At 43.7% G+C, this 27,248-nt stretch overlaps 1 protein-coding gene across 1 annotated transcript; it reads left to right on the top strand.

Annotated features, from left to right (window-relative positions):
- Nucleotides 1-3,728: 3,728 nt before the first annotated feature.
- Nucleotides 3,729-26,951, top strand: add1 (adducin 1 (alpha)). Its single transcript, XM_056432165.1, is given in 18 exon segments — nt 3,729-3,814; nt 10,888-11,093; nt 12,184-12,346; nt 13,295-13,446; nt 13,686-13,766; nt 13,943-14,092; nt 14,191-14,334; nt 14,509-14,607; nt 14,915-15,088; nt 15,269-15,619; nt 17,958-18,053; nt 18,182-18,274; nt 19,459-19,545; nt 20,846-21,002; nt 21,623-21,706; nt 22,537-22,632; nt 24,890-25,107; nt 25,110-26,951. Coding segments are annotated over 17 exon segments (2,457 nt in total). The 5' UTR covers nt 3,729-3,814; nt 10,888-10,898; the 3' UTR covers nt 25,227-26,951.
- Nucleotides 26,952-27,248: the final 297 nt, after the last annotated feature.

The raw sequence follows: 27,248 nt of genomic DNA, 5'->3' as shown, positions 1-27,248 counted from the left end.
AGTACAAGGACATACAACTACGTCATCAATAAATAAATGTTCTAATGCCTGTACCTTAGTGTAAATGTTTACGTTACGGCATTATCAAATTACGCCTGCGCATGCGCAACTGCTGAGATTTTTGGCGACTTGCCAGGTACTACCTCCGTGAGTTTGGCTTTTCTGCCGTTGTCCTTCAAAACAAAAGCTCAACATTGAGCTTTTTTTCTTGTCTGATGAAGCAATCTGGTTTACTTGAAAGTGATTGCAATTGTATTTATTCTATTATTTGAAAAAGCAAAGATGCAGGAGTCACAAATGGTGATTCTCATATAAATTATTATTATAATTATTTAAATCTGAGGATGTCTGTTGAGTTGATGTGAATGTAATCACCAACGGTCTGAGTTCAAAACCAATCCCAGATGAGAAAACTTTCATGAATACCAAATTCGTCAGTGAAGTTGAGAAAATCACCAAATCAAAGACCAGGTGCTGGATTACTGACAGACAGCTCACAGACTGCCTCAGACTGTCTGTCTGTGTTTATGAACTAACTACAAGCTCACAGGCAGAGTTCAGTCACAGCCATCACACTGACTGGAGTCACATGACTTGATGGCATTGTGATGAGAGCTGAACTTACATGAGTTGCACTGACTGATCATGTTGTCAGTGTCGTGTTGTAATGTAAATAAATACAACATTTATATTGGTAAAGTTCATCCAGCTGCTCATTGCAAATGTGGTTTTTCTTGTTCATATTGTGTGCGGTGAACAAATATCTTACTTTTTATATTGCACTTAAATTATGTGTTCCTGGTCTCATCAATTTGAAAGCTGGACCAAAGTGTTTTGATTTCATTCAATTAGAATTAGGCCAAATAAAAAGCCTCAAGTCATAAGTCCAGTCTGGACAGTCGTTTTCTAGGTATTATAGGTAGATCTTGCCGGTCATGAAGGCGGAGGTCAGGGATCTTGGACTCAAAAAGGTTGGTGACCACTGGCTAGACTATATGGGAGATGTTGACTCAACTCAAGTATTACTCTCATCAACAACATTTTTTACTGTGTACTGTAAATTTATTGGTAGTGAAAAAAATATTTTTTTGAAATGAAACCACTTTTACAACACGGGGCACCCGGGTGAGAACCAGGAATCCTAACCGCTAGACTAAATGGGAGATATGAACTCAGTTCAAATATTACTCTTATCAACATAAAGTCATACTGTGTTTATGACTGGAATTATTTTTTTAAATAAAAAGCTATCACTTTGACGATACCAAGTTAGCAGAGCATCTTGAAGAAGACCAATGGCTGATCAGCTTGAAGAGAAATTAATACACTGAGCTATCAGCAGGAGGAATGGGGTGAACTGTTGTGCAATATGAATGATACATATTTTAGCTCAAAAGCCACAAAATAAAAAGAGAAAGGTATAAAAAACTAATTTAAGGTTATATGGCCAGAAATCTTCCAGTCATAATAAAAAGTAAAAAAGAAATAAAAAGTAAAAAAAGTAAAAAAGTAAAGAAAGTAAATAAAAAATAATCAAAGTAAAAAAGTAATAAAAAGTAATAAAAAAAGTACAAAAGAAATAAAAAAGTACAAAAGTAATAAAAGTACAAGATTAATAAAAAAAGTACAAAAGTAATTTAATAAAAGAACAAGGTGGGGAACCTTAAATGACTTATTTTGTAATCTGGTGCTTTAGAGACATTTACAGGGTGCGGGGGTGATTTCAGGGGGGCGGGCCGCCACCCTGTTATAATGGTAGGGGGAACACTGAAGTAATTCCGTCGCCATGGCATAAATGTTTCGAGAAGCTTCTAGACAGCTTGTTCACCAAAAATGATTCTAGAGCTTTTGTGATTAAACGGTGGAGCAATGTGCTTCCACCTATTAGATCAGAGCTGAATGAAGAGCTACAACCAACATCACGAAAGGTCATTCAGTTTCAATTCAATTCAGTTTATTTGTATAGCCTATTTTCACAAATTACAAATGTGTCTGAGTGCTTTACAATCTGTACACATAGACATCCCTGTCCCAAAACCTCACATCGGATCAGAAGAAACTCCCAAATAACCCTTCACGGGGAACAAAGGGAAGAAACCTTCAGGAGAGCAACAGAGGAGGATCCCTGTCCAGTCAGAAGTTTGATTACTTACCCTCGGTACCCAGAATGCCCAGGACAAACTAATTGTCAAGTGTGCATACCTTATGCTAGAGAGTCAGACAACCAGCACCTCTCACTTTTCCTTACAGGTTTTGCACTGGATCAGACTTGTTCACAGGAAAGAAGATCACTGACCGTGTTTACATGCATTCGAATAACTGGCTTAGTCGGACTGAAATCGAATTATCCGTTTCATGTAAACACCTTTGTTCGACTATGTGCGGTCCGACTACGATCCGATTAACACCCCTGGATAACTCGATCCGATCCGGTTGATAATTCGACTATCGCGGCATGTAGCGGTGAATTGGATTAGGAACTGGACTTTGCGTCTTTGCGCATGCTTGAGATCCCGCCGCCCTCCTCTCTCCCATGTCGTGACCCGGAAGACAAAAGAGACGATAAATTGTCACTGCCGGGAGCCTGGCCGGCAGAAAACAAACAAACAACGCCAATAGCGCCATTTGCATTCGCTGTACTCCTATTAACATCATGCAAGAATAGTAGAGGGATGTAGCTTGCTCTCTGTTCGCCATGTTTCTCGAAATGTTGATGTTGTTGTTGTTGGTTGTTGTTGGTCGTGGGGAAGAGGTCAAGCGGAAATGGCTGTATCACCACGAGTTGTAATGAGAACAGCGCCACCTATCGTATCGGATATGACATGCTTTCGGCCAATGATTAGAATTACTCACTGCCATGTATATTGGGATAATAGCAGATCCCCCAAAAGATAGCATAGTCCGACTAAAGCAAGATTCAAATTATACCATCATGTAAACGCACTGACTGCCAGCTTCACACAACTACAGGGATCAGAGAAGACCTGTTGCTCACACATGTGGCTGCTATTTGGAGTTATCGTTGTCACAAAGTGCCAATACCTTAATGTAGAACTAGTCCATTATAGGTAAAAGTTCTGTATACCACTTTAGTCAAGAGATTTAGCAGGGAAAACATATCACTGTGACTGATACTTTTTATGACACTAATAGTTCAAAACTACTACATTTTACTGTTACAGCTGGCTGATGTTAGTTTATTTGGTAATTAGGCCCTTGGTCCTCAACCTCGTGATTGGACCCCATCTCAAGGGTCACCAGATAAATCTGAGGTGTTTAATGGAAGAAGAAGAAAAGTTCTGATATACATCTGAATTTATATTCAGTTCCCCCCCCCCCCTTTCAATCTTAAGCGTTTTTTGTGAAATATATGATATGTGTACCTCTTTGATGCTTAAACAGTTATTGAAACATTTGCCATTGACATGCATTAACGTAAGAGAATGCCAGTTTTATTTATTTATCTGTTAGACCATTATTACCGGATCAAAACATCTCCCACCGCCCATTGATCACGACTTTAGCACCAGCAGTAAAATATGAAACCATGGATGTTTTACTTAAAGCTCCTCTCTGCGGGCCCAAACAGTTCACGCGCCAATCAAAATCCCCGATGCGGTCACGTGCCTCCTGGTGACCAATAGCGAGCCGCAGATTGAAGCAGTTTGCCGCACCCAAAGAGGATGACGGAGGGTGGGCGGAGCGATGCGGGGACGACGAGCGCAGAGAGATAAACCCACCGTGAGATCACCAGGGTAGGGGATAAAGGCACCGAGCACTGCTTTTCATATTTTATCACCTCATCAAAGAGAGGGTAAGCTCGGAAATAATCGCTACTTTATTGGGGGGGGTGTTTGCTTTGCTCTTCAGCGGTTTGTCCGACACAATGACCCTTGCGTGTGTGCGTTTTTAACGCTCGCTCGCGGCGTCTCGCCGTGTTTCGCTTTGGCGAGCTCGCTCATTGTTGTGCTAATATGCTGCTTTGCACACGCAGCCCTGCACGGGGGTTATTTTCGTCATCACGAGCATTTCTGCGCTTTTAGTTTGATTTGTATATCTTTTGTAATGACTTCGCTTGGTGCTCAGGCGGGTTTCCTGTGCTGAACAACAACAGCGCGCGGCGGCCACACACTCTGTGCCCCGGGTGCGTGCTCCGTGAGACCGCTGGCGGAGCAGGCCTGCTGTTGCATTATTTTTTACATTTCATATTTTTATCCCAGCCACTGAAGCTATTTAATTAGTGGCTGCTCCGGTCGATACGGTTCGCTGCTTCCCATCTGGGCGTGTTTTGAAGCCGTTGTGTGTTGATGGAGTAGTTTCCTGTTGTTTAGATGGCACCATGTCCTGCATCATCATAACGCACCATATGCACGTTCATGTTTATGATTGTAAGCTAGTCACTGTTCACACTGCCCTCTTCACAGTATGAATTAAACATCATGCCAGATGCAAAGTATGTTATTATTCCCAAAGGGAAATGATGTGTTTTCACAGAGGCCATGTCACATCACTTATTAGTGCAAATATATTTTAGAAATTACATTAAAACTAGAGATCGAGGTCAAAGTTGGACCATATTCTTTACTCCAAATATACAGTCAAAGAGTGCATGTGATAAAACACTGTATATTTGTAGTGCACCAAAACAATTTCATTTCAGGTGTTACAAGGTAATTCTAGAAATACTCCAAAGTAATGAAAATAAGTGTTTGTTTCAGCCCTATTTGTCCGGCTCGAGTAAGAGTGTGTAGGAGGAATGAAAGGTCGTAATAACCTGAGTGTGTGTGAAGGTTTAATGTGCCTTGTTTACAGTTGTATCCCCAAGCCGGAGAACATAACCACTACGCTGTCACTGGCTTCTTTCTCAGTCAACTGATGAATCCATTTCCCCTCATACTGAATAAGGATGAGCAAAAACAAACTAATTTACCAAGTTAAAAGGTCTGAGTGTTTGGGGATGGTAACTCCCTGGATTTGGCAATTCCGTTAATATGAGTGACACTCCCAAAGGAGGGAGCTTAGCTCTGCTGGGCTCCATGTTGCCAGAAACTGCACTGATACACACATGCATGCACACTCCCTCTAGATAGAATGTTTGTTTTACTCCCACGCCCACACCCTTGACTGCAGTGCAGCTGAAAATGTGTTCCTCATTTCATGTCCATCCTCTCTATTTCACTCTTTCCTTCCTTCCTTCCTCCCCATATGTGATCACTTAGCAGGGGACCTTTTTTTCTTCTTCTTCTTTATGATAAAGATGTGAAAACAGTCAGACTTGAACTATCATTCACATAGGTCACTTATGCCCATGTCAATAAGCTGTAGGCTGTGAATCTATGTTTGGTTTAAATATGTACACTAGCAGGCTACAGGCTGGGGAGCACACACTACAGGCTGGAGAGTACAGGCTACATGCTACAGGCTGGTGAGTACAGGTTACAGCAATCTCTTCCACTCTGTGCCATGTGACAGCCAGATAAACCCTGAGTCCCCGTCCTCACACTCTGAACACAGCACAGCGTTTGGCCTGGCCGTGGTAGTATGCAGCAGATACTATCTGACCCATGAAGATGGTCCCAGTGTTGGTGAAGCTCGCATGCACTTCATTTACCAAATAGAAAAAAAGCCTGACGTTGGCTTCGTCTCAGGAGCGATTCACATGCCACTCAGATTCAACTTATCGCTTGGCTCTTATCGATGTGATGGCCATTAATTTTAGGGTGTAACATGTTTGGTCAGCTGGGAAAAGGGAGTTTATTTCCCAAAGCAAAGGGAACTATGTCTCTTTAGTTGCTCAGTGCTCCAGTCACTAAGTTGTGTGGTGCTCTTTTTAACTTTAAGATCACACATATGCAGTAGATATTATGCTTTGGAGCTGATAAAACGATGTTTCTTTTGCATGCAGTGTGGGAAGATATTTATGACGAAAAAGGATAACTTGCTTCAAGTTATCACATAGTAAAGCAATATTTCTACAATACCTTCTTCCCTGCAGGTAATTATGCACATGTATTGTTGTTGAACACTTTTTTTTGTTTTGTTTTGCTGTTGGATCCAATTGTCCATAAAGCTATGGATTCTCTGTATGTCAAATACTTTGATACACAAGACCATGCAAGGGGCAGTGCTAAAAGGACACTGAATGCATTCCTGCAAGGAGTAGTAGTCAGAGACTGCAACACACACACACACATGCGCACACAAGCAGTTGCTAGTGGAGTCTTCGTCCCCAGTAATGACAGGCATCTAGCTCAGAGATATAAGGAGCCTTGTCCGAGCGAGGGCCTCGCTCAAATGTCTCAAAACTGCTTCCATGCAACACACGCACTCGCTTACTAAACATGTCGAAGAAAGACCAGCAAATTATTTGAGGCCATTTTCTTTCACACCATAATTTTCTTTTCACTGCCAAGTGCTTGATTGGCATATTTCTGGAACAAACTAATGGAATCATTTATTTATTTTTTGCGCAAGATTGACGTCTTTCTTTTCAGGGAGCTCGGTCATGCCGAAAAGACGTTTCAGTGCGAGCTTCCATCCCTCAAAAGGGAATTACGATTTTTAAATAGAAATGTGCCCAGTGTACACGACCCCCGGTGCTTTTAAAGCTAGCCACCGTGGGACAGCACATCGCCTGGTGCTTCTCCCCACATCATGTATCTGCCTCTTTTCCTCTTCCCATCATTGGCTCATAGCGGTGGAGATTCACAGCATCCGGTTCCTTTTCGAGTGTACGCTATCATTGTAATCGCATCAGTTTTCTGTTCAAGATCATGTAGATCTTTTTGCATTAGAAAGTCCTTTTTGTTATATTTGCTTTCGCAGTATGATGACGCACCATTTCTTAACGTAATTTAAAACGACTTGGATAATCGTGTCGACCATCGGGCATTTTGCCATACTGTTGGTACTGAGCGAGCTATCTCTCTGTTTCCTTTGCTCACATTTGCTCCAACGACGAATCAAAATGTCCCCTATAATTTTTCACACATGCAGATGGTATACATTGGCCTGTATGAATCTGACGGTTAAGTCGTCATCACATTTACCTGTTGTCTGGAGACACGAGAACCCTGGATGCATCCGGTCCAGGGTATTTTACACATCCACAGTGAAAATGGTCGACAGAAGCTTTTCATGTGCGACTGTTTAATGTTCTGTGGTTCAGAGCCCCCCCGCCCCCCACAGGGTTAGGTGTTAAAGTCCTCCTAGTAAACACTGTGTAGCAGCATCCAAAAGGCAAGAGCTCAAACACTGTAATGTTGCGCTAAGTCGTGTCAAAGATGGAAAAATGTATAGGCTATGTATAGTTTGCTCTATCATCTTTATCGTATGCTCCCTTTTAGTGGTCCAAACATGCAAGGCCCAGAGTGCTAGTCGGGCCAGATGATACACTGCCACGGCCAGACACTTACTGTCGGGGGTGCTATAAATTCCCTTCACATTTGCAGCATGAGTTGCATCACAAGATGTTCCCGGTCTAATTGGTTACCCTCAAGACATTTCAATTCATACTCGATACCGACTGGCAGTTTAAGGACATTCCCTGGGTGTGAATAAATAAAACTTGTTTTAAAGTAAATACTCATTTGTGTTTTATTATGATGCATTTTTAAGCTTTTTCTGGGGTCATGCCATTTGACACATGGTCTTTCATAAATATATATTCATATTTGAAAGAGTCCTTTTCTCATACTGGCACGCAGCACTGAGAGTCATTGGGGGGGGGGGGGTCCCTCTCTTTGGTATCATTTCCTTGCACAATGTTTTTTTTTTTTTACTTATCGATGTTCAATGTTCCATATGTGTATTTATACTATATCATTCCTAACCCGACATCATCCTATTCTAAATCAAATGCTACTATTAATTCAGGGTATGTTGCATTTTTCCACAGGTCCCTGAATACAACGTTTTAAATCCAATGTAAAAGGAGTACCAGAATAGTTTGAAGATGTGCACCTTGTGACACTGATGGTCTCTTTGCAGCGGGAGGTTGGCCTACAGCTGTTCTTGCGTAACAGCGATCTTTAAAGGCTGTGCCGTGTTTCCATGCCAATGTGTTTGGTTTCCATAGCGATTGCACTCTCAACAGGAGTAGTGGCCAGCCGTTCCCCTTGCACCTACATCTGAGGAGAGATGGGAAGTAGGGGCTCTGCCGAGGAGGGGGCGCCTGTGGTTGTGAGATGAACGTTGTGCACAGATGGATGGAGAAAGAGAGCCTCCTGCATCAGCGCCCATTGTTATCGCTACAGTGTCCACAAGACATGAATAACATTCGAGTTTTTACACAGTTTCAGTTATACTTATGGTTCATTCATCCTGCTCTGCAAGTGTTGGCAGATCGAGTGCTCTTGTGCACTGCAGTGCTGCCCGACGGCGCCTCGAGACAAGCGGATGATCCTCCTGCGCAGTACGTAAAGACGGCTCATTATGAATGGATTTCTTCACGAGTCTCTTCTCTAGAAACAAGAATGTAGAAGCCATGGCCCATTACTCTGATCTTTATCTATCGATATAGTATCTCATCCATGTGGGTAAATTGTTATCATTATGCTGATAGGCTGTTGATCATGCTGTGACATGTTGCTGATGTGATTCTGATGATGATGCGGTGATGACGTCAGGGGCCGCTGGCTGTATGTGGACGTCACCCGAGTACAGCCAGGTGTGTTAGGCAAGAGAGCGGAAGGGCGTATTATTTTGCAACCCCATATTAAAAACCCGCATGAAACAAAGCAAGGATTTTCTGTTTAGTATGAGTTTAATTTATGTTTCTGTTGCGGTTCTGCAAATAAAAGAAAGTATGAATTAACACGATTTTACTGACCGCTCCTACAAAGAATGTCGAATCCTTTTGGGGTTCCTGTTGTCCCCTTTTGTCAGCACACACGTTCGATTCCCATCGTTGACGCTCGCAGTAAACACAGAAGAACAACAGCCAACGCAGCATAAACAAGTCGGGGTGAAGTGGATGAGATCAGACAGCCGTCGAGAAGCGTTAAGACCATCTCGGTGTAAGCCAGGCTGACAGGGGCCAGTCTCGGAAGGACTGCAGGTCCTGTAGTATCATGTTGGTACAGACCAACGCCGCCTGTATCCATCAGGATAATCGTATCCATTCCCACCATGTGACTTTTAGAATGTATGTATTTTTGCAGTGCATTATGACGTATATCTGTTATTAACTGGCCAGGTACTCGTTATATCTCTCAAATGAGATAATTGCTGATGTCCCTATTCTTCTGTCATTTTCTGATGACTCACACCAGTGAGACGGAACGAGAGTTGTCCCTCCCTGAATGTTTGCTGAAAGAGGACGCAGTTTCTCATATTCTCTCTTTTGTAATTGCGTGTTAAGACGGTAGTCATGAATTCATGGAAAACAGCTGAGAGGAGACACGGGAGACTCTTAAGAGGATTTGGGTTTATGACGGAGGTATTTAATAGAAATATTGATCAATCCAGTTAGCTCATGACTATTAAGATGACCACACATTGGCTGAAGCTAAATGTAATTACTTCCCCTCCCTCGCTGTGACCTGCAGTTAAAATATTTCAATGATGATGGAATAACATCCTGGCCTAAGCTCAACATTTTGACTTTGTGGAATTTATCAGTTGATGTGGACTTTTTTTCCCTATATATTATATTTCTATGAAGGTATCAAGATATGTGAGATGAAAAGCAGAAACGACACCGTTCATTTAATGAGTGGACAAACCATTGTTGGCCTATAATTAGCCAAACGGCTTGAGAGCACAGGAGCCTTGATTGGAGCAGGTGACCTGAGGGTTGTGGAAAATCTCAGGACGCGGCTGAAAGAGCGAGAGGGGCTCTGCCGGCTCTCGCTGTGATGGTGGATGCTTCGGGTTCGGCCTGCAGTTGTCATGGTAGTTTTGGCTCAACATTTGTATTGATGCCGACTAATGGGGCTGCATCAGTTCCTGCCAGTCACCCCACATTCGCCCATGCATGCTTGCACACACACTCACTCACACACTTCGCTGTTCTCATAAGCCCGCCTGTGTCCTTCAGTCGGGGCTTGAGTAGTCTGTGCTGTGACAGACGGGCTGAGACTATTTACCACACCGACACCCAGCTGGACGGACATGGACCTGCCTTTCTATTCGCTTTGCCTCTCCTCGTCAGTTGAAGGGCACATGTGATAATGGTGTACTAAAAGTTGTGTACGCATCATATTTGTAGAAATATCCATATTATTATTTTATAGTCAACGGTGGGAGACTCTTCCAGTTTTAGTTTCCGTTGCCCGGCCTGGACAGTTGAGTGGTGTTGTGATTCCAGGAAATGCGTTATGGAAATCAATGAAACCCCATCTCTGCGGGAGAAGTGGTCACATGGTCATGACAGGAAGTAGGGAAGTGTGTGTGTGATTACTAGCCTCCTGGTCTAATGACGGCGATGCTCACTTCCTCAAGTCACAGTGAAAACTTTCTCTTGTCTCCCTCTGTCAGCGTCTTTATTGATTTCAAAAATGTTTTTTATTAACTACACATTAATATATACAAATGTCTAATTATACCTAACACATTTAATGCAGACTGTGGGTGGTTTTATAGTTTGTAATGTTTTAATTGATATGCAGTGTGTCGGTTATCTCTGATGTCGGGTCAACCAGCACACACCGAGACTTAAACATAAATCATGCTCAAATATATCAAGCAAATGCCAAAACTCACTACACAAGCGCAGATAATACATTGTACATCTGTGACAGCATAATGTACTAAACAGACATGAGGTGTAGCTATGGTGTCTATCTACGGTGCTTTCACAGTGAAACGGGTTCAGGAAACTTTCATCTGTACTTTAAAAAAAGAACAGTAAATAAAGTTGTCTCTTATCCCTCCCTTTTTTTAAAGGTCAGCCCAGGATGAACGGCGACTCAGGTGCCGCCGTGGTGACGGCCCCCCCTCCCACCACCGCCCCCCACAAGGAGCGGTACTTCGACCGGGTGGATGAGAGCAGCCCGGAGTACCAGAGGGAGAGAAACATGGCACCCGACCTGCGGCAGGACTTCAACATGATGGAACAGAGGAAGAGGGTCTCCATGATCCTCCAGAGCCCGGTCAGTGGGACGGACACGTCCAATACATTCACATGAAGTGATGTTCTCTACGTTCATTACATTAACCGACAACATGCTGTGGTCGCACTGCCTTAACGAGCGTGTTAAATGCATGAAGAGGCTCTTTTTGTGTATAGTCAGCAGCTTTTTCCTCAGCATCACATGATGGATCCGGTTTATTCCTCAACAGCCGATCAGCTGCTGAATACTGCGGACAGAGAACAGCACTGTTAGAAGGCCTGTTGTATGCGTGTAAAACATTAGCACTGATTTATTCAAGTCCTGTAAAAAAAACTCAGTTGTCTTTTTAAAATGAGGATTTTACTTTTTTGACCTTGGGTCAGTGTTTTTTTTCTCTATCAACTGCATTTACTGTTGCTATATTCTATACTCTGTTGCCTATTTAGTGGTTTCCCCTGGCTTTAACTTGTGCACTTGTCTAACTTTGTACAACACTCCTATTCAACTGTATTCTATTATACATGAGAGTTGCTTCTGTTTTTTAGCTTACTCAGATTGTAAAGCCCTCTGAGGCAAATTTGTGTTAATGGGCTATACAGAATAAACTGAATTGAATTATTGATATAAAGTGGATGGACAAAATAAAAGAAACAACTATCAATAGAGCATGACAGCGCCACAAACTGCCCCCCCCCCCCCCCCCCCCCCAGAATGGATCATACGGTTGAATCACAATGTGAACGTTATAACCTTCATGAAGGAAGGACGTATTGCATGACATTACTGGGGGGCAAGGGGCCAAATTTCTGGGCCTCCGGACATCCTGGTCGAGACTTCCTTTTCCGAGCCGACTCAAACCACAACGCCTCCGATACCAAAATATTGTCCTGTAGCCAACAGGTCTCCATCTAGTTTTAAGATTCTGTCGGTTATTCTACTTATTTTCTCTTTTTCTACACCATATTTAGGTTTTACACTGACTGACTGGTCAGCAAACTCAACAAAATGTCAATTGTGTGTGCCAAACTAATGCTACGTTTGTTGAAAGCTTGTCCGCGTTGTGTTTGTCTCGCCTTTCACATTTCCCTGTGTTTCTGTCTGTTCTTGTGTCTTCGTTGATGACCGGCAGGCATTCTGCGACGAGCTGGAGACGATGATCCAGGATCAGCTGCAGAAAGGGAAGACGCCCACGAGCCTGCTGGCTCTGCAGCAGATTGCGGACTTCATGAACACCAGCATGCCTTCCATGTATCCCGCTGCGCCGCAGGGAGGCATGGCGTCGCTCAACATGAGTAAGCAGAGAAGAGAAGGAGTGTGTGCCACTTTTTGACCTCGGCCCGGCTACGACTGTAGGGTTGGGTACCGAGTGGTTAGGGTTGGGGGCGTGGTCGGGGGGAGGGGCTTGTCACTCTTGCCTGTCTTCAAAACTTGAGCGCCCTGGAAACGTAACAAACATTTCCGTGCCTCCTTTCGGTGCCTGAGCCGATTGAAGTTGAAAAAAACAATTATTTCGAACTTCTCTGGTGACTCCGCCCTGTGAGCAGGTTTCGATAGCCTATCATTTAACTTTGAAAGCGGAGGCATGCGCCGTGTTTGACCGTCTGCGTGAGGCCGTGCCGAGCACACCAGCCTCAGGCTGGGCGTGATGGGGAGACCGATGATGACGAGCAGCCTTAACTCAGAGTAGTACCGGAACGCTGATTGTAAGTCTTGCATTCATAAAAGTAGGCCAACAAATAGCAAATTAGCCATTATAACCATGTTTAAGCTAGCTCGAAGGTAGCACTAGCTACGAGCGTGACAGTCTGATAACGGCTTTTACAGGGAATATGGCCGAAGAGGGTTTTAATGTCCTCATTGTGCTTTTTTTTTTTTTTTTAAAGTATCGGTTCAGGCACCGTTTAGCACCGGTATCGTTTTAAAAGTACCGGTTTAGCACCGGTATCGGAAAAAACACAAACGATACCCATCCCTATACGACTGTGCTCACAATAAGTAATGCAGCGTATGCCAAAGTAAATTTATTTTTCAATAGCTAGACTCGATTTAATTGTTATTATCAGTAAGTGAGTGTTTTCTTTTTCTTTCCTGCTAGCACGGAATCGGCAATGGTTATTAGAATAATACTTGTACAGAGCACTTTATTTGAACCACATTGTCTCTTTAGCCCCCCACTTTTATGTTTGAACCGTTCATGCTCCGTGTCGTTCTGTCTGACCCCGTCTCTTCCTTCCTCTCAGGTTTGGGCATGGTGACTCCAGTGAATGATCTGCGTGGCTCTGACTCCATTTCCTACGACAAGGGCGAGAAGCAGCATCGCTGCAAGCTGGCTGCCTTCTATCGGCTGGCTGACTTGTTCGGCTGGTCTGAGCTCATCTTCAACCACCTCACAGTAAGATGGGCTTCTTTCTTTGACGCAATTTTTCACCCAGCACTGAAGTAAAGATATGTTCACTATGAGTCTAATTAACCAGCAAAAATCTGCGCGATATACACATATAGGGTCAATAAAGTTACAATACTAAGTGGGTCGAGGATCTGATTTGTGTGTTTCGAAGAGGGCGTGCTTTGGTGTTTGTCGATGAATTGAACAATAACACTGAAAGCTAATGAGACTTTCTGATCCTTCAGGTCAGGGTGAACTCAGAAGAGGAGCGCTTCCTAATCATCCCTTTCGGGCTCCTGTACAGTGAAGTCACTGCGTCCAGTCTGGTGAGAATATGTGCCCATTTCTATAAGAACACAGTGTCTCTTTTTAAGTTTTATTTTTTTTAACGGGGATTGCTGTGAAGATCAGTTAAATTTTCTATGTGATTTAAAATATGTTGAAATAAGTGAGATTCAAAGATGAAGTAATTCATTCAATTCCCTTGTTGTCTACTCTCCAGGTGAAGGTAAACCTTCAAGGGGAGATAGTCGACCGGGGAAGCACCAATCTCGGGGTCAACATGGCCGGCTTCAATCTCCACAGCGCCGTCTACGCCGCACGGCCCGACGTCAAGTGTGTCGTTCACATACACACGGCTGCGGGTGCTGCGGTAAGCGCCAGTGTCTACAAAGTTATTCCACCCCACCGTGAGCGCAGACCAGGACACGGTAGTCTGATAGCGTTGTTGTGTGCTCCGTTTGGTTGCAGGTGTCGGCTATGAAATGCGGCCTGTTGCCCATCTCACCAGAGGCCCTGTCCCTGGGTGAGGTGGCCTACCACGACTACCACGGCATATTGGTGGATGATGAGGAAAACGTCATCATCAAGAGGGACCTCGGGCCGACTAGCAAGGTAACGAAACGGCGCGTCTCGATTTGAACATTAAAACGAGATAAATGGTACTTTCGCCGTTGTGAAAATGACAATATGAATAGTGTAATTATAAAAACTGCTAAATCTAGAACTTCTGAAACTCATAGAAGAAAGGAGGATGTGCTTTTTATTAATTGTGTTCTTGTCTTTCAGGTGCTCATCCTGAGGAACCACGGCTTGGTGTCCGTTGGCGCAACAGTGGAGGAAGCTTTCTATTACATGCACAATCTGGTCACCGCCTGTGAGATCCAGGTAGGACATGCTGTGAACGCCACCGGCTGCAATGTCACTTGGCAATTGTGACATTTATTTACATCAAAGAATCTTAAGTATTATCTAGTTATAGTCATTGTGGTATATTTCCATTTTGGTTGTTATATTTGCCGCCAAATGTCTGTCTGCAATTTTCATAACCTTTGTCTCTTGTCTCCCCACATTTCTTTATACATGTTCATCTTGTCGATGTCCCTGTCTGTCCTCATGTCCATGTCCTTCTGTTTTCTTGTTTTGTCTGGGTTTTTTAAATTATTTTTTTGGTATTCCTCCAAATTTCTTTCAGGTGAGAACGCTGGCCAGCGCTGGAGGGCCAGATAATCTGGTGCTGCTGGACCCAACCAAATACAAGGCGCGCTCGCGGGTCCCAGAGCCGGCGAGCGACGGGTCCTCCACACAGCTGAAGTGGCAAGTCGGGGAGCAGGAGTTTGAGGCTTTCATGAGAATGCTCGACAACTTGGTAAGTACAAAGAAAAGAGGGCAACGTAAACATCTGTGGGGGGAAATGAGACGTTTTGATCCTTTTGATCACCTGGATGTGGTGGCTAAAGTCTTGTTTTGAAACCATCGTTGCATCTTGCTTTCAGCACTGGTAGTTGGATAGTGTGCTAACCGTTCGCTCGACCCTGCTGTACCCCAGGGCTACAGGACGGGCTACCCTTACCGCTGCCCGGCGTTGCGTGACAAAGCTAAAAAGTACAGTGACGTGGAGAACCCTGCCCCCGGCCACGGTGGTTACTCCTACGGGGAGGACAGCGACTCAGGCGCTCGCTCCCCGCTGAAACAGAGCTTCCAGCGCGGCCAGCGCGACAAGACCCGCTGGCTCAATGCCGGCGGCCGACCCGACGAGCCCTGCGAGAACGGGCCCGACGGCAGCAGCCCCATGTCGAAGTCTAAGGTGTGGACGAACATAACACACGATCACTTCAAACCCTTGCTGCAGTCTCTCTCGTCCGGTGTCTGCGTGCCAAGCTGTATTACCAACTGCTTGGTCTGTGCCTACCTTATTGTTCATAGTAAAGATGTTACAGGAAGTGGGCAGGTGGTCGGCATCCTGGGGTTCTGGGGACAGTCGGGAGTAAAATTATAGGACAAACTGCAGTTCGCTGATTTCTTTTGCCTTTCTATATAATTATTGGTTTGGTATATTCACGCTACTGTCCAGACCTTTAGGCTCACTTTAGCCACTGCAATTTCAGATATTCTATTCACCAACCTTTCTAATTCCTCTGCTAATTACTTCGTAGTATAGCTGTGAGTACTTGTCCACCCTCTGCGCCGTTTCCCTTCTGGTCTCCCGATACTTCAGGATGCCGGGCCGCCCCTCCGAAGCATGCCCCACTGCATGTGGAGGACTGAAATGCATTGTTGATGTTGTTGTTCCCAGAGGAGCGAGTAGCAGGGGGGTGGCATGAGTCCTCAAGTGAGCAGGTGAATGTGGCGAAGACACTGGGACGTCGCTGCTGACCACATGTTTGCTCACCGCCCTGCAGCAGCTCTCTTTTTCTTTTTTCTTTTTTGTCTTTGCATCTTGAAGTTAGCTTTTGTTGCTCAAACATGATTCAAGAAAATGTACGAAATACCAGTGAGATTTGAGGACAAAGCAACCTTTTGGGCTTCTTGCAAAGTGTATTTTTAACATTTAAATTGCCAGCATACGAGAGGGAGGTGGCATGTCTCTAACCGAGAATTGTTAATCACCAGAATAATGAAATGTACATTATAAAAATTTGATAAAAAAAGAAAAGGTGTTTAAACTAAATTTCCTTCCCGAAGGAGGTATGCGGCCTGCTTTTCTAATTTTGTATTTCCCTCAAACGCCTTCAGCTGCACCCAGTTGTACTTCTTTGTTTCCTCTACTTTAATTTATTTTTTCCGGTTTTAGTTTTTATTTCTAAACTGTTTTTGAGCACCTCAAGACCTGCATGAGTGGAATTGTGTGAAGAAAAAAAAGAGCAGAGAAAAGGCCTCTGAATTGACCTGACTTTTAAATCAACTATCTCCTGTTGGGGAAGTAGGACATGTTGTGTTGTGAGACTCTTTCTCAGTGAGTATATCACGTCTACCTGTTCATCCCATACCCAGCCAACCCAACGCAGCTCCTTCCATCCAGAACCCCTCCCTCATCCAGCGGCTGGTTTGGCAGCGAACCAGCCGAGCTTAAAGTCGGCACAGGAATGAAGTCATGAGCTTCCGCTTTCCAACCGCGAATAACATGCATAGTTAAAAAAAAAAAAAAGGTTAAAACAAATGTGTTGCATGAAAGCTGAAGATTTGATTTGCGCATTCAGGTTGGTGCCAGAAATGGGTAAAGACGTTTCTTTGTGTTTGCCCTCCAATCATGCTGAGCATTACCACGTTAAGAAAAACAAAGCAGGAAAGGTCAATGGAGTATTTTTGTTATTTTTCTATTCATCAAGACAAAAGGTTCCATCCTCTGCAGGAAAGATACACTCTTGGGTTAGATTGTGGGCGAGTGTCCTCGGGTGTGTTTCTCTCTTATCTCTGTCGTCCTTGTTGTGTATCAGCCTGGGAAATGACTTTGGTGATGCCAGCTCACCCCTCACTGCCACTCTCGCTTCGTAAGCCAGCCTCATCATCTGTCACCCACCCTCACACTCTTCAATTCTCCCTTCCCCATCCCGTTTACCTTTTTTCCTCATCTTTTTTTACTCACCTTCTGTGATGTTCTCAGTTGATATTCAATGTGCTCTTTCTGTTTGTTTACTAATGGTACATCAATGATGATGACGACTGGGTTTCACTCGTTTAAATGCGTCTCGATTCTTCAGGCGTTGCATCTTAAATTGACGTTGCGCGTGAGGTCTTTCCGACGCAGCAGCACCTGCACTGATCACTTCGGGAAAGAAAACCCAAGAACCATTTGAAGGATTTTAAAACTCAATGATTTTTGATGTGTTTTGAAGAAGCTTTACTTCCTAGTAACTTTAACAACAACAAAAAACCTCATTGTGATCATATTACTTCCAGTATGCTCTTGTGTTTTAGCATTGACTAATGTTCTGATTTAGACCGTTTAGTCCCTGCTCCAGTCTGTTGGAGTCTTCATCACGCGTTGATGACTAAGTGTCGGAGAGGTATTAATGTCCCTCACTAAATTTAGTACAAATTAATCACATCATCATTGGTTCACTTATTACATTTAATCCTTTTTTTACAGCCATCCAACTTTGTTCATTTCAGTTCGGCATGATTCTTGTATTGTGAAGCCTGCAGAGTGTTTTAGATCTATTATTGTTCTTGGTTTTATAAGTTGTTCAGCATATCCGGTTTTGTTGACGTTTTAACACTTAATGCGGTGTTTACAGTGGACAAAGGAAGACGGAGTCCGCCCGGCTGCCACAGCCAATCAGTTCATCCCAATGAACACCAACCCAAAAGATGTCCTGGAAATGAGGAACAAGGTATCACACATTATCCTCCTTTTACTGCCTTTTTTTACTTTTGTGAACTAAAAGAGCATTCGATGTTCACGATGCACTGCATGTTTATTGCTGTTATGTGTGACTTAAAATGTTGTTGTTGTTTGTAGATCCGGGAGCAGAACCTGCATGACATAAAGACAGCAGGGCCCCAGTCACAGGTTCTGTGTGCCGGCACTGTCGTGGACCGTATCTTCAACCAGGTCAGTCTATAAGTTCTGCACATGAAAGCCTCGCTGCTGCAGCCATCCTGACCTGGAGTTTAAAGAAATATGTGTGTCCTCTTGCATTTAGTTAAAATAAAAACAATTTATAAATATGTATACTGTCCAGGTCAGGAGCCCCCCCCCCCGCCCCTCCAATCCTATTGTGCATCAGTAACTTCACAGCTAATGTTAGAGCACAACATGTGTCCCAGAGCATGGAGTGACTTTGTAACTGTCACATTATCCTTTGACCACAGAGATTGTCTATCTGGCAGGTGAGTAGTGTTTGGGGGAGCTGACCCCGCTCTGCTCTCCAGACCTGCCAGCGCCGGTTGTGCCCATAATCATACCTAGTTTATTTTTTCCTCTGTCATCTCTTTTATTTATTTATTTAATTTTTTTGGACTGGTGTCCAAAATCCCCACTACAGTCTGATACACCATTTTTTATTTCTGGGCATGCACATATTTAAAGTAGAAATGGAAACTTGCTGATGAGGTTCCTCTTGAGGGCCGTGTGCATGGTTTGCTCGTGGCTCTGTGTTCTTGCGACCAAAGTTTCCAGGACATCGAATCCAAACATCTCGAGGAGAGGGACCGAGTAAAGTCCAACGTAGCTGTCGATGTGTTTTTTAAAGGGCCGAAGGAGTCCTTGATGTTCTGTATAAACCGCATACTGCGCAGCCCACCCCCCTCTTCCCCCGCCCCCCCCCCCCCCCCCCCCGCTGTGGACCGCTTGTCTTCACAATGCATGATCTTGGCTATTTGTTCAATCACTGCTCTGCTTTCCCGAACATTCTCTCTTTGTAGGCATGTCCAATACTTGTATGAGTGTATGCCGAGGTGGAAAGTAACTAATCATAACAAAGCTAATTATTAATGCCAGTTTTAATGTTTAGGATATTTCTAATTGTGTTCTTAATGAATTGGTCACAGTCAGGTTGGCAAGTGCCCTTTTGAAAGTGACCATGTGACCCAAAGTAGTGGCCTCACATTACCTCGATCATGTTATTTGCACTCGAGTGAAATATCGTAGTACTCTTTCCACCTTTGTGTGTTTGAAAGGCGGTACGCATCTGAAAGTCTGCACACATTGCCTGCCTGACCGCTGATTTGAATGTGCTGGTGTTTAAGAGCTGGGTTGTGCTCCCCCCCACCCCCTCACTGGGTTTACTATTGCAGGACGCCCCTCTGTCTGACTGTACAGACACTATTGATGGCCTCGATGTGTCCGAGGGGTCCTATAGTCCTGCTAAATCAATTAGAAAGGTACTTACTCTAGTCACCAATGCCATTCACCTGTACTTCACCTCATCCGACACAGGCCTGCAGATAGACACTCCATACCTGGGCCTGTAGTGAAGAAGTCAGTGTTAGAACAAGGCCATTTTCCTCATGTTTTTTTGGTGGTCATTTGACCTAGTCTTTCCTGCACACTATTCAATTCAATTCAGTTTATTTGTATAGCCCAATTTCACAAATTACAAATTTGTCTCTGAGTGCTTTACAATCTGTACACATAGACATCCCTGCCCCAAAACCTCACATCGGACCCGGAAAAACTCCCAAAGGGGGAAAAAAAGGGAAGAAACCTTCAGGAGAGCAACAGAGGAGGATCCCTCTCCAGGATGGACAGGTGCAATAGATGTAATGTGTACAGAAGGACAGATTTAGAGTTAAAATACATTCAATGAATATGACAGTGTATGAATAGTTCATAGTAGGCATATTCCACGATTGAGACCTCCACGATCCATCAGGCAGATGGCGGTGGGGAGGAGGAGTGGGCGGAGTCTCAACAGTGGGCGGAGTCTCAACAGGACAGTGGCGTAGTCAGGAGCAGGAATTCCACGACCCAGACCTCGATGATCCATCAGGCAGATAGGATCTATGCCGTCTCATAGGGTCCGATGACCCCATGAGACGTGAAGTCAAAAGGACTCCGGGGAGAAAGCAGAGTTAGTAACGTGTGATTGAGAGATGAAAATTCATCCTTAAGGAGAGAAAAAAGAGGAGATAGGTACTCAGTGCATCCTAAAATGTCCCCCGGCAGCTATAAGCCTATAGTAGCATATCAAGGGGCTGGACCAGGTGAACCTGATTCAGCCCTATGTTTGGATACAGGTAAATTCCCCCGTCGTGGGAGAAGCCATTTTTTTGTGATGGGTGCGGAGCCTTTTTTTTTTTTTGATGGGGGCGGAGTTTGTTATTCGTCACGGGGCGGAGCCTGTTGACAGAGTCTCCTTGAACTCTTCCTCAAATTTCTGGTTGGCTTTTATGTCTCTGCGTATTGTATGAAAGGAAAACTGGAAACGATTACTAAGTAATCGTGTCACTTGACTTAACATAATGTTTGTGTGCTTCTAGCTTTATTTTGTGAAGACATACATTTATTCACCTATGGCTGATACTTGTGCTGCATACTAGTGATGTGTGTAAAGTGTCTCTAATCTCATAATCCAGTTCAAGTCATATTTTGTGCAAGCATCTGACACTACAGCTAGTTATAAGATCCGTGCACCTGCAGTTGACCTCTCGTCTCTCTGCCTTCCCTCTGTGTGTCCTGAAGGGGGAGCTAGTGACCGCGTCCAAGGCCATCATCGAGAAGGAGTACCAGCCTCGGGTTATTATCAGCAAGCAGGGCCCCAACCCCTTCAACAAACTCACCGACCAGGATATGGAGGAGTACCGCAAGGAGGTGGAGCAGAAACAGAGAGGGCCTGAAGGTAAAGCTGACCAGTGAGAAGAAGTAGCATACTTTCCACACCTTTTACCATGTAGAAGATTATAAAATAATATAAATCGCAGCCCCCTCCTTCTGTAATACACCAAACTATCTCTCGTCACTGAGTTTAATCTAAACAGGAACTATAGATACAGGGAGAAAAAGAAAAGTACAGCTGAGTTGTTACACTCTGATGTTCACTTTGTCTGATGTTATGCTATGTTTTCAAGTTATGTGCAGCTACTTTAAACATGCTCATGATGCAATTTTAATGAAATAATATTTACCTTCCTGCAGAATCATGCAAAAAAATCTAATGCACTTCAGATTGGTGACGTTATCTCTCCACACACACACACACACATACATACATACATGCACATGACTTCACAGTGCAGGGACGAGATGGTAGTAAAGAGGGATCATCCTCCAGAGTACCCTGTCCTGAGCCTGTACCACGAGTGAGGGGCGGAGCCTCTGTTTCCACGCCCAGTTTAGAAAGAGCCACGCCGGCCGCTGAGCAGGGCTCGTCTTCTCTTCTCTCCCGTGGGAGAGCCCAGAGCTGCGCAGACTCCGCAGATGACGTTTTTTCGACCGCAGAAGAGGTTTTTTCCGCTCTAGATTCCCCGCACAAGGAGTTCCACTGCGCCGTGCTGAGAGCCCTCAGCAAGGAACCCCCAGTGGTAGAGGCAGATCAGGCTCCAGGTACACCAGAGTTGTGCCTAAAATCCGGCCTTCCGCTTCCCTCCTCCCCTGCTCAGCCGTGGTCCGTCTCAAAACAGCGTGGGAAACCCAGCCTCATGTGTCCTCTCCACTTTATTTTTCTGGGTGTTTTGAGTCTGCCGCCATTGTTTTTATCCTGCGCAAGCATCCTCCCTACCCACAGTTCAATCTTCAAGGGCGTTGCTTGATTATTTCCCCCCCGCCCCAATCCCCTCTCTCTGATGCCTTTGTCCAAAGGCATCTGAGTTCTGGCAGATCAGAAACCTTTCTGCAGTTTGATTGGATGGGTAGCTGAGTAGTGCCGATGTGTGGAGTTAAAGCTTTCTGGGATTTGAAACCATCCCCTCACTTTTAAGCGCGCTTCTCTTCGCAAGTCTAAAAGTGCTTCTGGTGTTGTGCTAAAGTTTTTTTTTTGTTGAAGCTGTGTATGAGCTCAGTCATCCAATCAGAGCATCCCATGTGTGGACTCTTTCTGCTAACCTGTCCGAGATATATATATATCTGTTGGTGTCCACTGCCCCCTCTGTGCCGCCAATCACTCTAATGGTTTGTTTAGCTCTTCAGGAGATCCTGAGGTCGATTTCCTTGAAAGCATTTGCAGTGTTCTCCTGATTACGGCTTCCTCCCCGGTTTGCTTCCCTGTGATGTCCTCTATTTTCCTTGTGTGTTTTACGACTTGCAAATAAATGCTTTTAAGGGTCAAACAAAATGATATTGCATCAAAAATAACTTAACTGCTCATTTATTTGTGATGTCATTCTTGTTTATTTAAACGCTTTCTCACCGTTTCATCTCTGCTGATTCTCACGTAGACTTGGAGCCGCTTGTAGAGCCTGAGGAAAAGGAAGAGCCACAAAGCCAGAAACCCACCACCACGCCTCCCAGCACCCCCGTCAGATCAGAGGAAGGTAGGTTGGCCTGGCACAATTGGCATGACCGCTGCGGCCCAGTTCTGCTTGGTTCGGCATGGGTTCCTCCAGTCCTGCTGGGTTTTGGGGGCTTCTCTAGGGTCTACGGAGGAGATGCAGAGGCTCCTCCCAGTCCACTTGCCTGCCTGTCTTGGGGTCTGTTTGTGTTGTGGTCTTTAATACTACTACTACAGGTGCTATGCTGTGTTTTCTGTAATAACAGGCCAAGAGGTTTTGATTATTTAACCAGGTTTATCCTTTTTGAGAGATGGACAAATTACTGCAATTCAGTCTCCAGGCATAACGTCAGGAAATCATTTGGAAAGACGATGACTGACGTCTGTTTTTACTCCCTCTTGGTCTTTATTACTATTGGATTACACCTATAAGAGAAATAAATTGAAGTTAAACAATAATTGGCATTATTCCAGTCGTATTTTATGAGATACTGTCTGCACAAGGGAGGAAGAGGATGAGTAGCTTTGATCACAGGTGTAATCTAATACCTGAAATATTGTATAACATATTTCTATAAGTTCAGTATCTCCTTTACCCCTTCACTTCCATTCTCCATCTGTTTGGGGTCTACTAAGAATGGTTCCCCAGCCATTCTTTTTAAGATTGTCCTCTGGTATTTTATTTTTCTTCTCTTTCATGTTTTTATTTTTTTAATTTAACACTGTGCCTGTGGTTTGATCTGCATAGACATTTGTTTCTACTTGTGCTTTTTTCCTCTTCTTTGTGGCTGCATTTACAATCAGGAGATGGAAATACAAAAGAGTACCTGTTGCCATAGTAAGTACGTACTGTTCCACCTCCTAATTACCCATCACCCACCCTTCCCCATTTGATCGTTTCCCTTTTGTTGTTGTTGCATGGCTTCACTAGTCGAGCTGTGCTGAACTAAAACGTATCATTAACTCAGTTCTCAGCTCCTCTGAATCTCTTTCCTGGGTGTGATGGGGGTTATTTCAGAGCCACTCCTTCTCTTGTAATTAGACACAATTCACTGTTTCCAGATCCTGTTATAAAGAAACCACTGCAAGAAATAACAATAAATTGTTAGTCTTTATTTCATCTTCAAAGATTTTTTACCCTAATGATAAAGTCTAAACAAAAGTGGAGAATGTTCTTCGAGTAAACCTCACAACTCGCCAAACCTTTTTATGTTGGATAACTTCTCTTTTCTTCCTGCTAATTATTCACTGTCGAAATAACCAACCTCTCTTGCACATATGCACAATGTATCAACGATACATGGCACGGTTTTCTTTTTCTCTTTTTTTATGTATGGAAAAAGAAATACGGTAATGTTTTGAAAATGTGTTTTTGTCTTCCAGACGAGTCCTTTACCGGGTACAGGTACCAGTGATTTATTTGAGTGTAGCTTTCCAAGCTAACTCGCTGCTGTCAGCTGTTGCTACTCACTGTTTAGCTTGAAAGATGGTGCGGTGCTCTGGCCGTGTGGTGGGGTTTGTTCTCCTTTTTTTTTTTTTTTTTTATAAGTCTGTTTTGGACCCGTCTCTATTCTGATGGACATGATATAAAATGAGGACTGGTGTGGAGTTTCTTCTCAGGTCTGAAAGTTTTTTTTCTTTTTCTCGCTGGTCTTTGTAGCATGTGAGCAGCATTACCGATGAACAAAGCCGCTGTGGGCGCTTGTACCCGAGCATGAGGCGGGGTGTGGATGCTGTTAGGCTGCCGATCCCTGGATGTCGACTGACGCTTACATAGAAAACCAACTTGTTGCTTCTTGACTCTTTTTGATGGTAGTATTTTTAAAGCACGACGCTGGCTTTTCTATATAACTATCTGGTGATGGATGCATGATTTCAGACCGAACTGGGTGGAAAAAGCAGAGTGTTTTCAGCCAAATGCTGACTTCCAACTTTTCAGGATTATTAAAATAAAAGAAGTCTGAGAGAAAGATGAAATCTTGATTTTTAAGGAGGGTAAAATTAAGTTGCTTATTCCTTAAGTTATAAGTGAAGATGGGGAGTCCAGGAGATGCTTCTCTGACATAAGAGAGCTGATGCATTGTAGTCTGGCTTTTGATCTGAGGAAGGTTACACTGTTTTGATTTAGTAGGAATGTTGCCTTTTGAATTCTTAGTTACTTTCTTTTAAGCAATATAAAGGGTACGAATGTCGACATAAAACCATGTGGATTTACCGACGTGTCCAGCGAGCGCTTTGCGGCGCAGATCCACCAGTCCGCCCTCTGAGATCAATAACTCCCTCATTCCTCCTCCCTCCAGAGTCCTTGCCGGAACAGACGCAGACCTACGATGAGAGCGACGCCGCCACCATGAGACAGACCCTTCCAGACTTGACACCTGATGACCCCTTTGATGCCCCGGCACTTCCCGCCGAGGAATCCGCTTCCGTCCCCGCCGGCGCCGACGCGGCTGAGGGGGAGGAACCCGCCGAGGCCGGCGACCAGGAGGGAGACGAGTCTCCCAGCAAATCGCCGTCCAAAAAGAAAAAGAAGTTCCGCACACCTTCCTTCCTAAAGAAAAACAAAAAAAAAGACTGAGCCCTAGATTGGAGAACGTCGGATCGGTCCTCGAGGCGGTCTTCTGCCTCTTTTTTTAATTTTCGCTTTCTGTCTGCTACCACCGCACCCTTCGAGCAAGCCACAGTAACACACAGTTATGCTTTTATGTTATTGTTTTGATATATTTTGTCGCTGGCTTATTAACCTATTTTTCCTCGTTAGTGTGTGCCAATTTTGTATTCAGTGTAAAAATGATGGATTGCATAAAGGTTTTTAAATATTTGGGGCTTTTTAGCTGCGAGTGAACGATGCATACATCCCGTCTTCTCCACTCCATCTGGCCTTTGATGCATGTCTAATACTACAGGCCCGCACACTTAATGTGAAGTTTTAGGGTTGTATTACTAAACTGTTGTAACCACTAGAATGTATTGGGATTGTATCAAACATATGTAAGTGTCTTTTAAAAGCTATGAATACAGAAAGAGAAGCGTCTTCGCTCTCATTTAACTGGTGGTCGTTTTTGATCGTTACAACGACAAATGAAATGGTTCTAATTTGACCACTGAAGCTGTGCATCCATGTAATTACATGTCAGCAGGCCCGGAGAACTACAGTTGGGATACTTTCAGTTGATTATTTATGGAAAATGCATTCATACAAAGTCTATATTAATGTCTACATAATCCAGCATTTTTCATTAAATCATCCACAAGCTAAATCTCATCTGGGTGTTGGTTGACTTTTTATTTTTTATTTTTAAACTCTAGATCTTCGACCCAAGCATTTAGCGCAGCCTTAACTTCCAGGTATGTTTCGAGCTTTAGGTTCTCATGTGATGTGGAAGTCCCACAACCAGATTAGCTGCTGCAAACCTGCAGATTATAATGTTTGGACCTGCTGATGTTGAGCAAGCATTGTATTTTTTTTCCAAGTGTTAATGACGTATTGGCTTTAAGTGATTATTAGGACTTATACAGATGTAAAAACATATTCCCTTTTATGTTTCTAATTATTTGAGCTTTACCTTGTTTTTACCACTTGATATCTCGCCATCTCTTTAAAAGTCAGAAACTAATACTATGAATTGTGTGAGACTTTATTCTTGGTTATGTCATTATTTAGCTTTTTTTGACCGAGTAGATTGAGTCATGATGAACTTCCTCCATTTTATAAATCACTGGGAACTCCTACCACTCACTATGATCATAAACATAGACGCAGCTGTTGCATAACTCTCTCGTCACTGTGCCGAAGCATGTTCAACATGGACTTCCTCGAGTTAAACTGTTCTTCGCGGGTAGACTGTCAATGGACACACGGTGCACTGGGGAACCCTTTAAAAAATATATTTAGCTGACGGGTAATCAATGAAGTGATTGCAAACGAGTGTTACGGTCGTCTCCATGCGTTGCCAACCTGTGTTTAGTCATCGTGCTTTGGTAAAAGGTCTTCAGACGATCTAACTTGTGGGGAACCAGAAGGCAAAACTAACGTGAAGCTTCACCTTATCTGAGACGCTAAATGATGAATGCATTCACGCTGATGATGCATGTGAAGAGTGCTTAGAGTGTGTCCTGTTCATTTAAAGGAGTGCAAATATCCCTTTTCATTTGAAATGTATTTTATTTTAGCTTCAGTAACTTAAGTGCTCAGTCAGTTTTCTTTCTCGCCGCTTTGCTGAATTGTATTCTCTGTCTAATCTTCCAATTGAAATGTGTCTCTGCATCATCTGCAGATGTATCACTTCCACCTCTGTTTTCTCATGGTCCTGCCTCTTTTACCGCCATGAATAAAAGAAAAACACTTACCCTGAAAATCTATATTGTGTGGTTGCAGTTATTTAAGTATAATATGCAGTGTAAGAAGTGTCGAAAGAGACTAAGTCATCTCCTCAGAGCTCAATCATACATGAGTCTATAGAAGTACTGTGGGATAAGTTAGCCAAGCTATTGAATGATCAGTGGAGTCCAGCTCCCTCAACGTTTCTAATAATAATAAATAGGTTTTATTCTGAACAGTTCTAAAATGAGATTTTCAATCTCATCAATGTACATTTGGTTAAAGTTTAAAGAATCTTTGAAATGTGGTTTATTAAACTTTTTGTGTTTGGCATTTTT

This window comes from Pseudoliparis swirei, chromosome 15 (assembly GCF_029220125.1).
Source record: "Pseudoliparis swirei isolate HS2019 ecotype Mariana Trench chromosome 15, NWPU_hadal_v1, whole genome shotgun sequence".
NCBI lineage: Eukaryota > Metazoa > Chordata > Actinopteri > Perciformes > Liparidae > Pseudoliparis > Pseudoliparis swirei.
The sequence above is the reverse complement of the archived record's forward strand: the minus strand, read 5'-3'. Positions and strand labels throughout refer to the sequence as shown.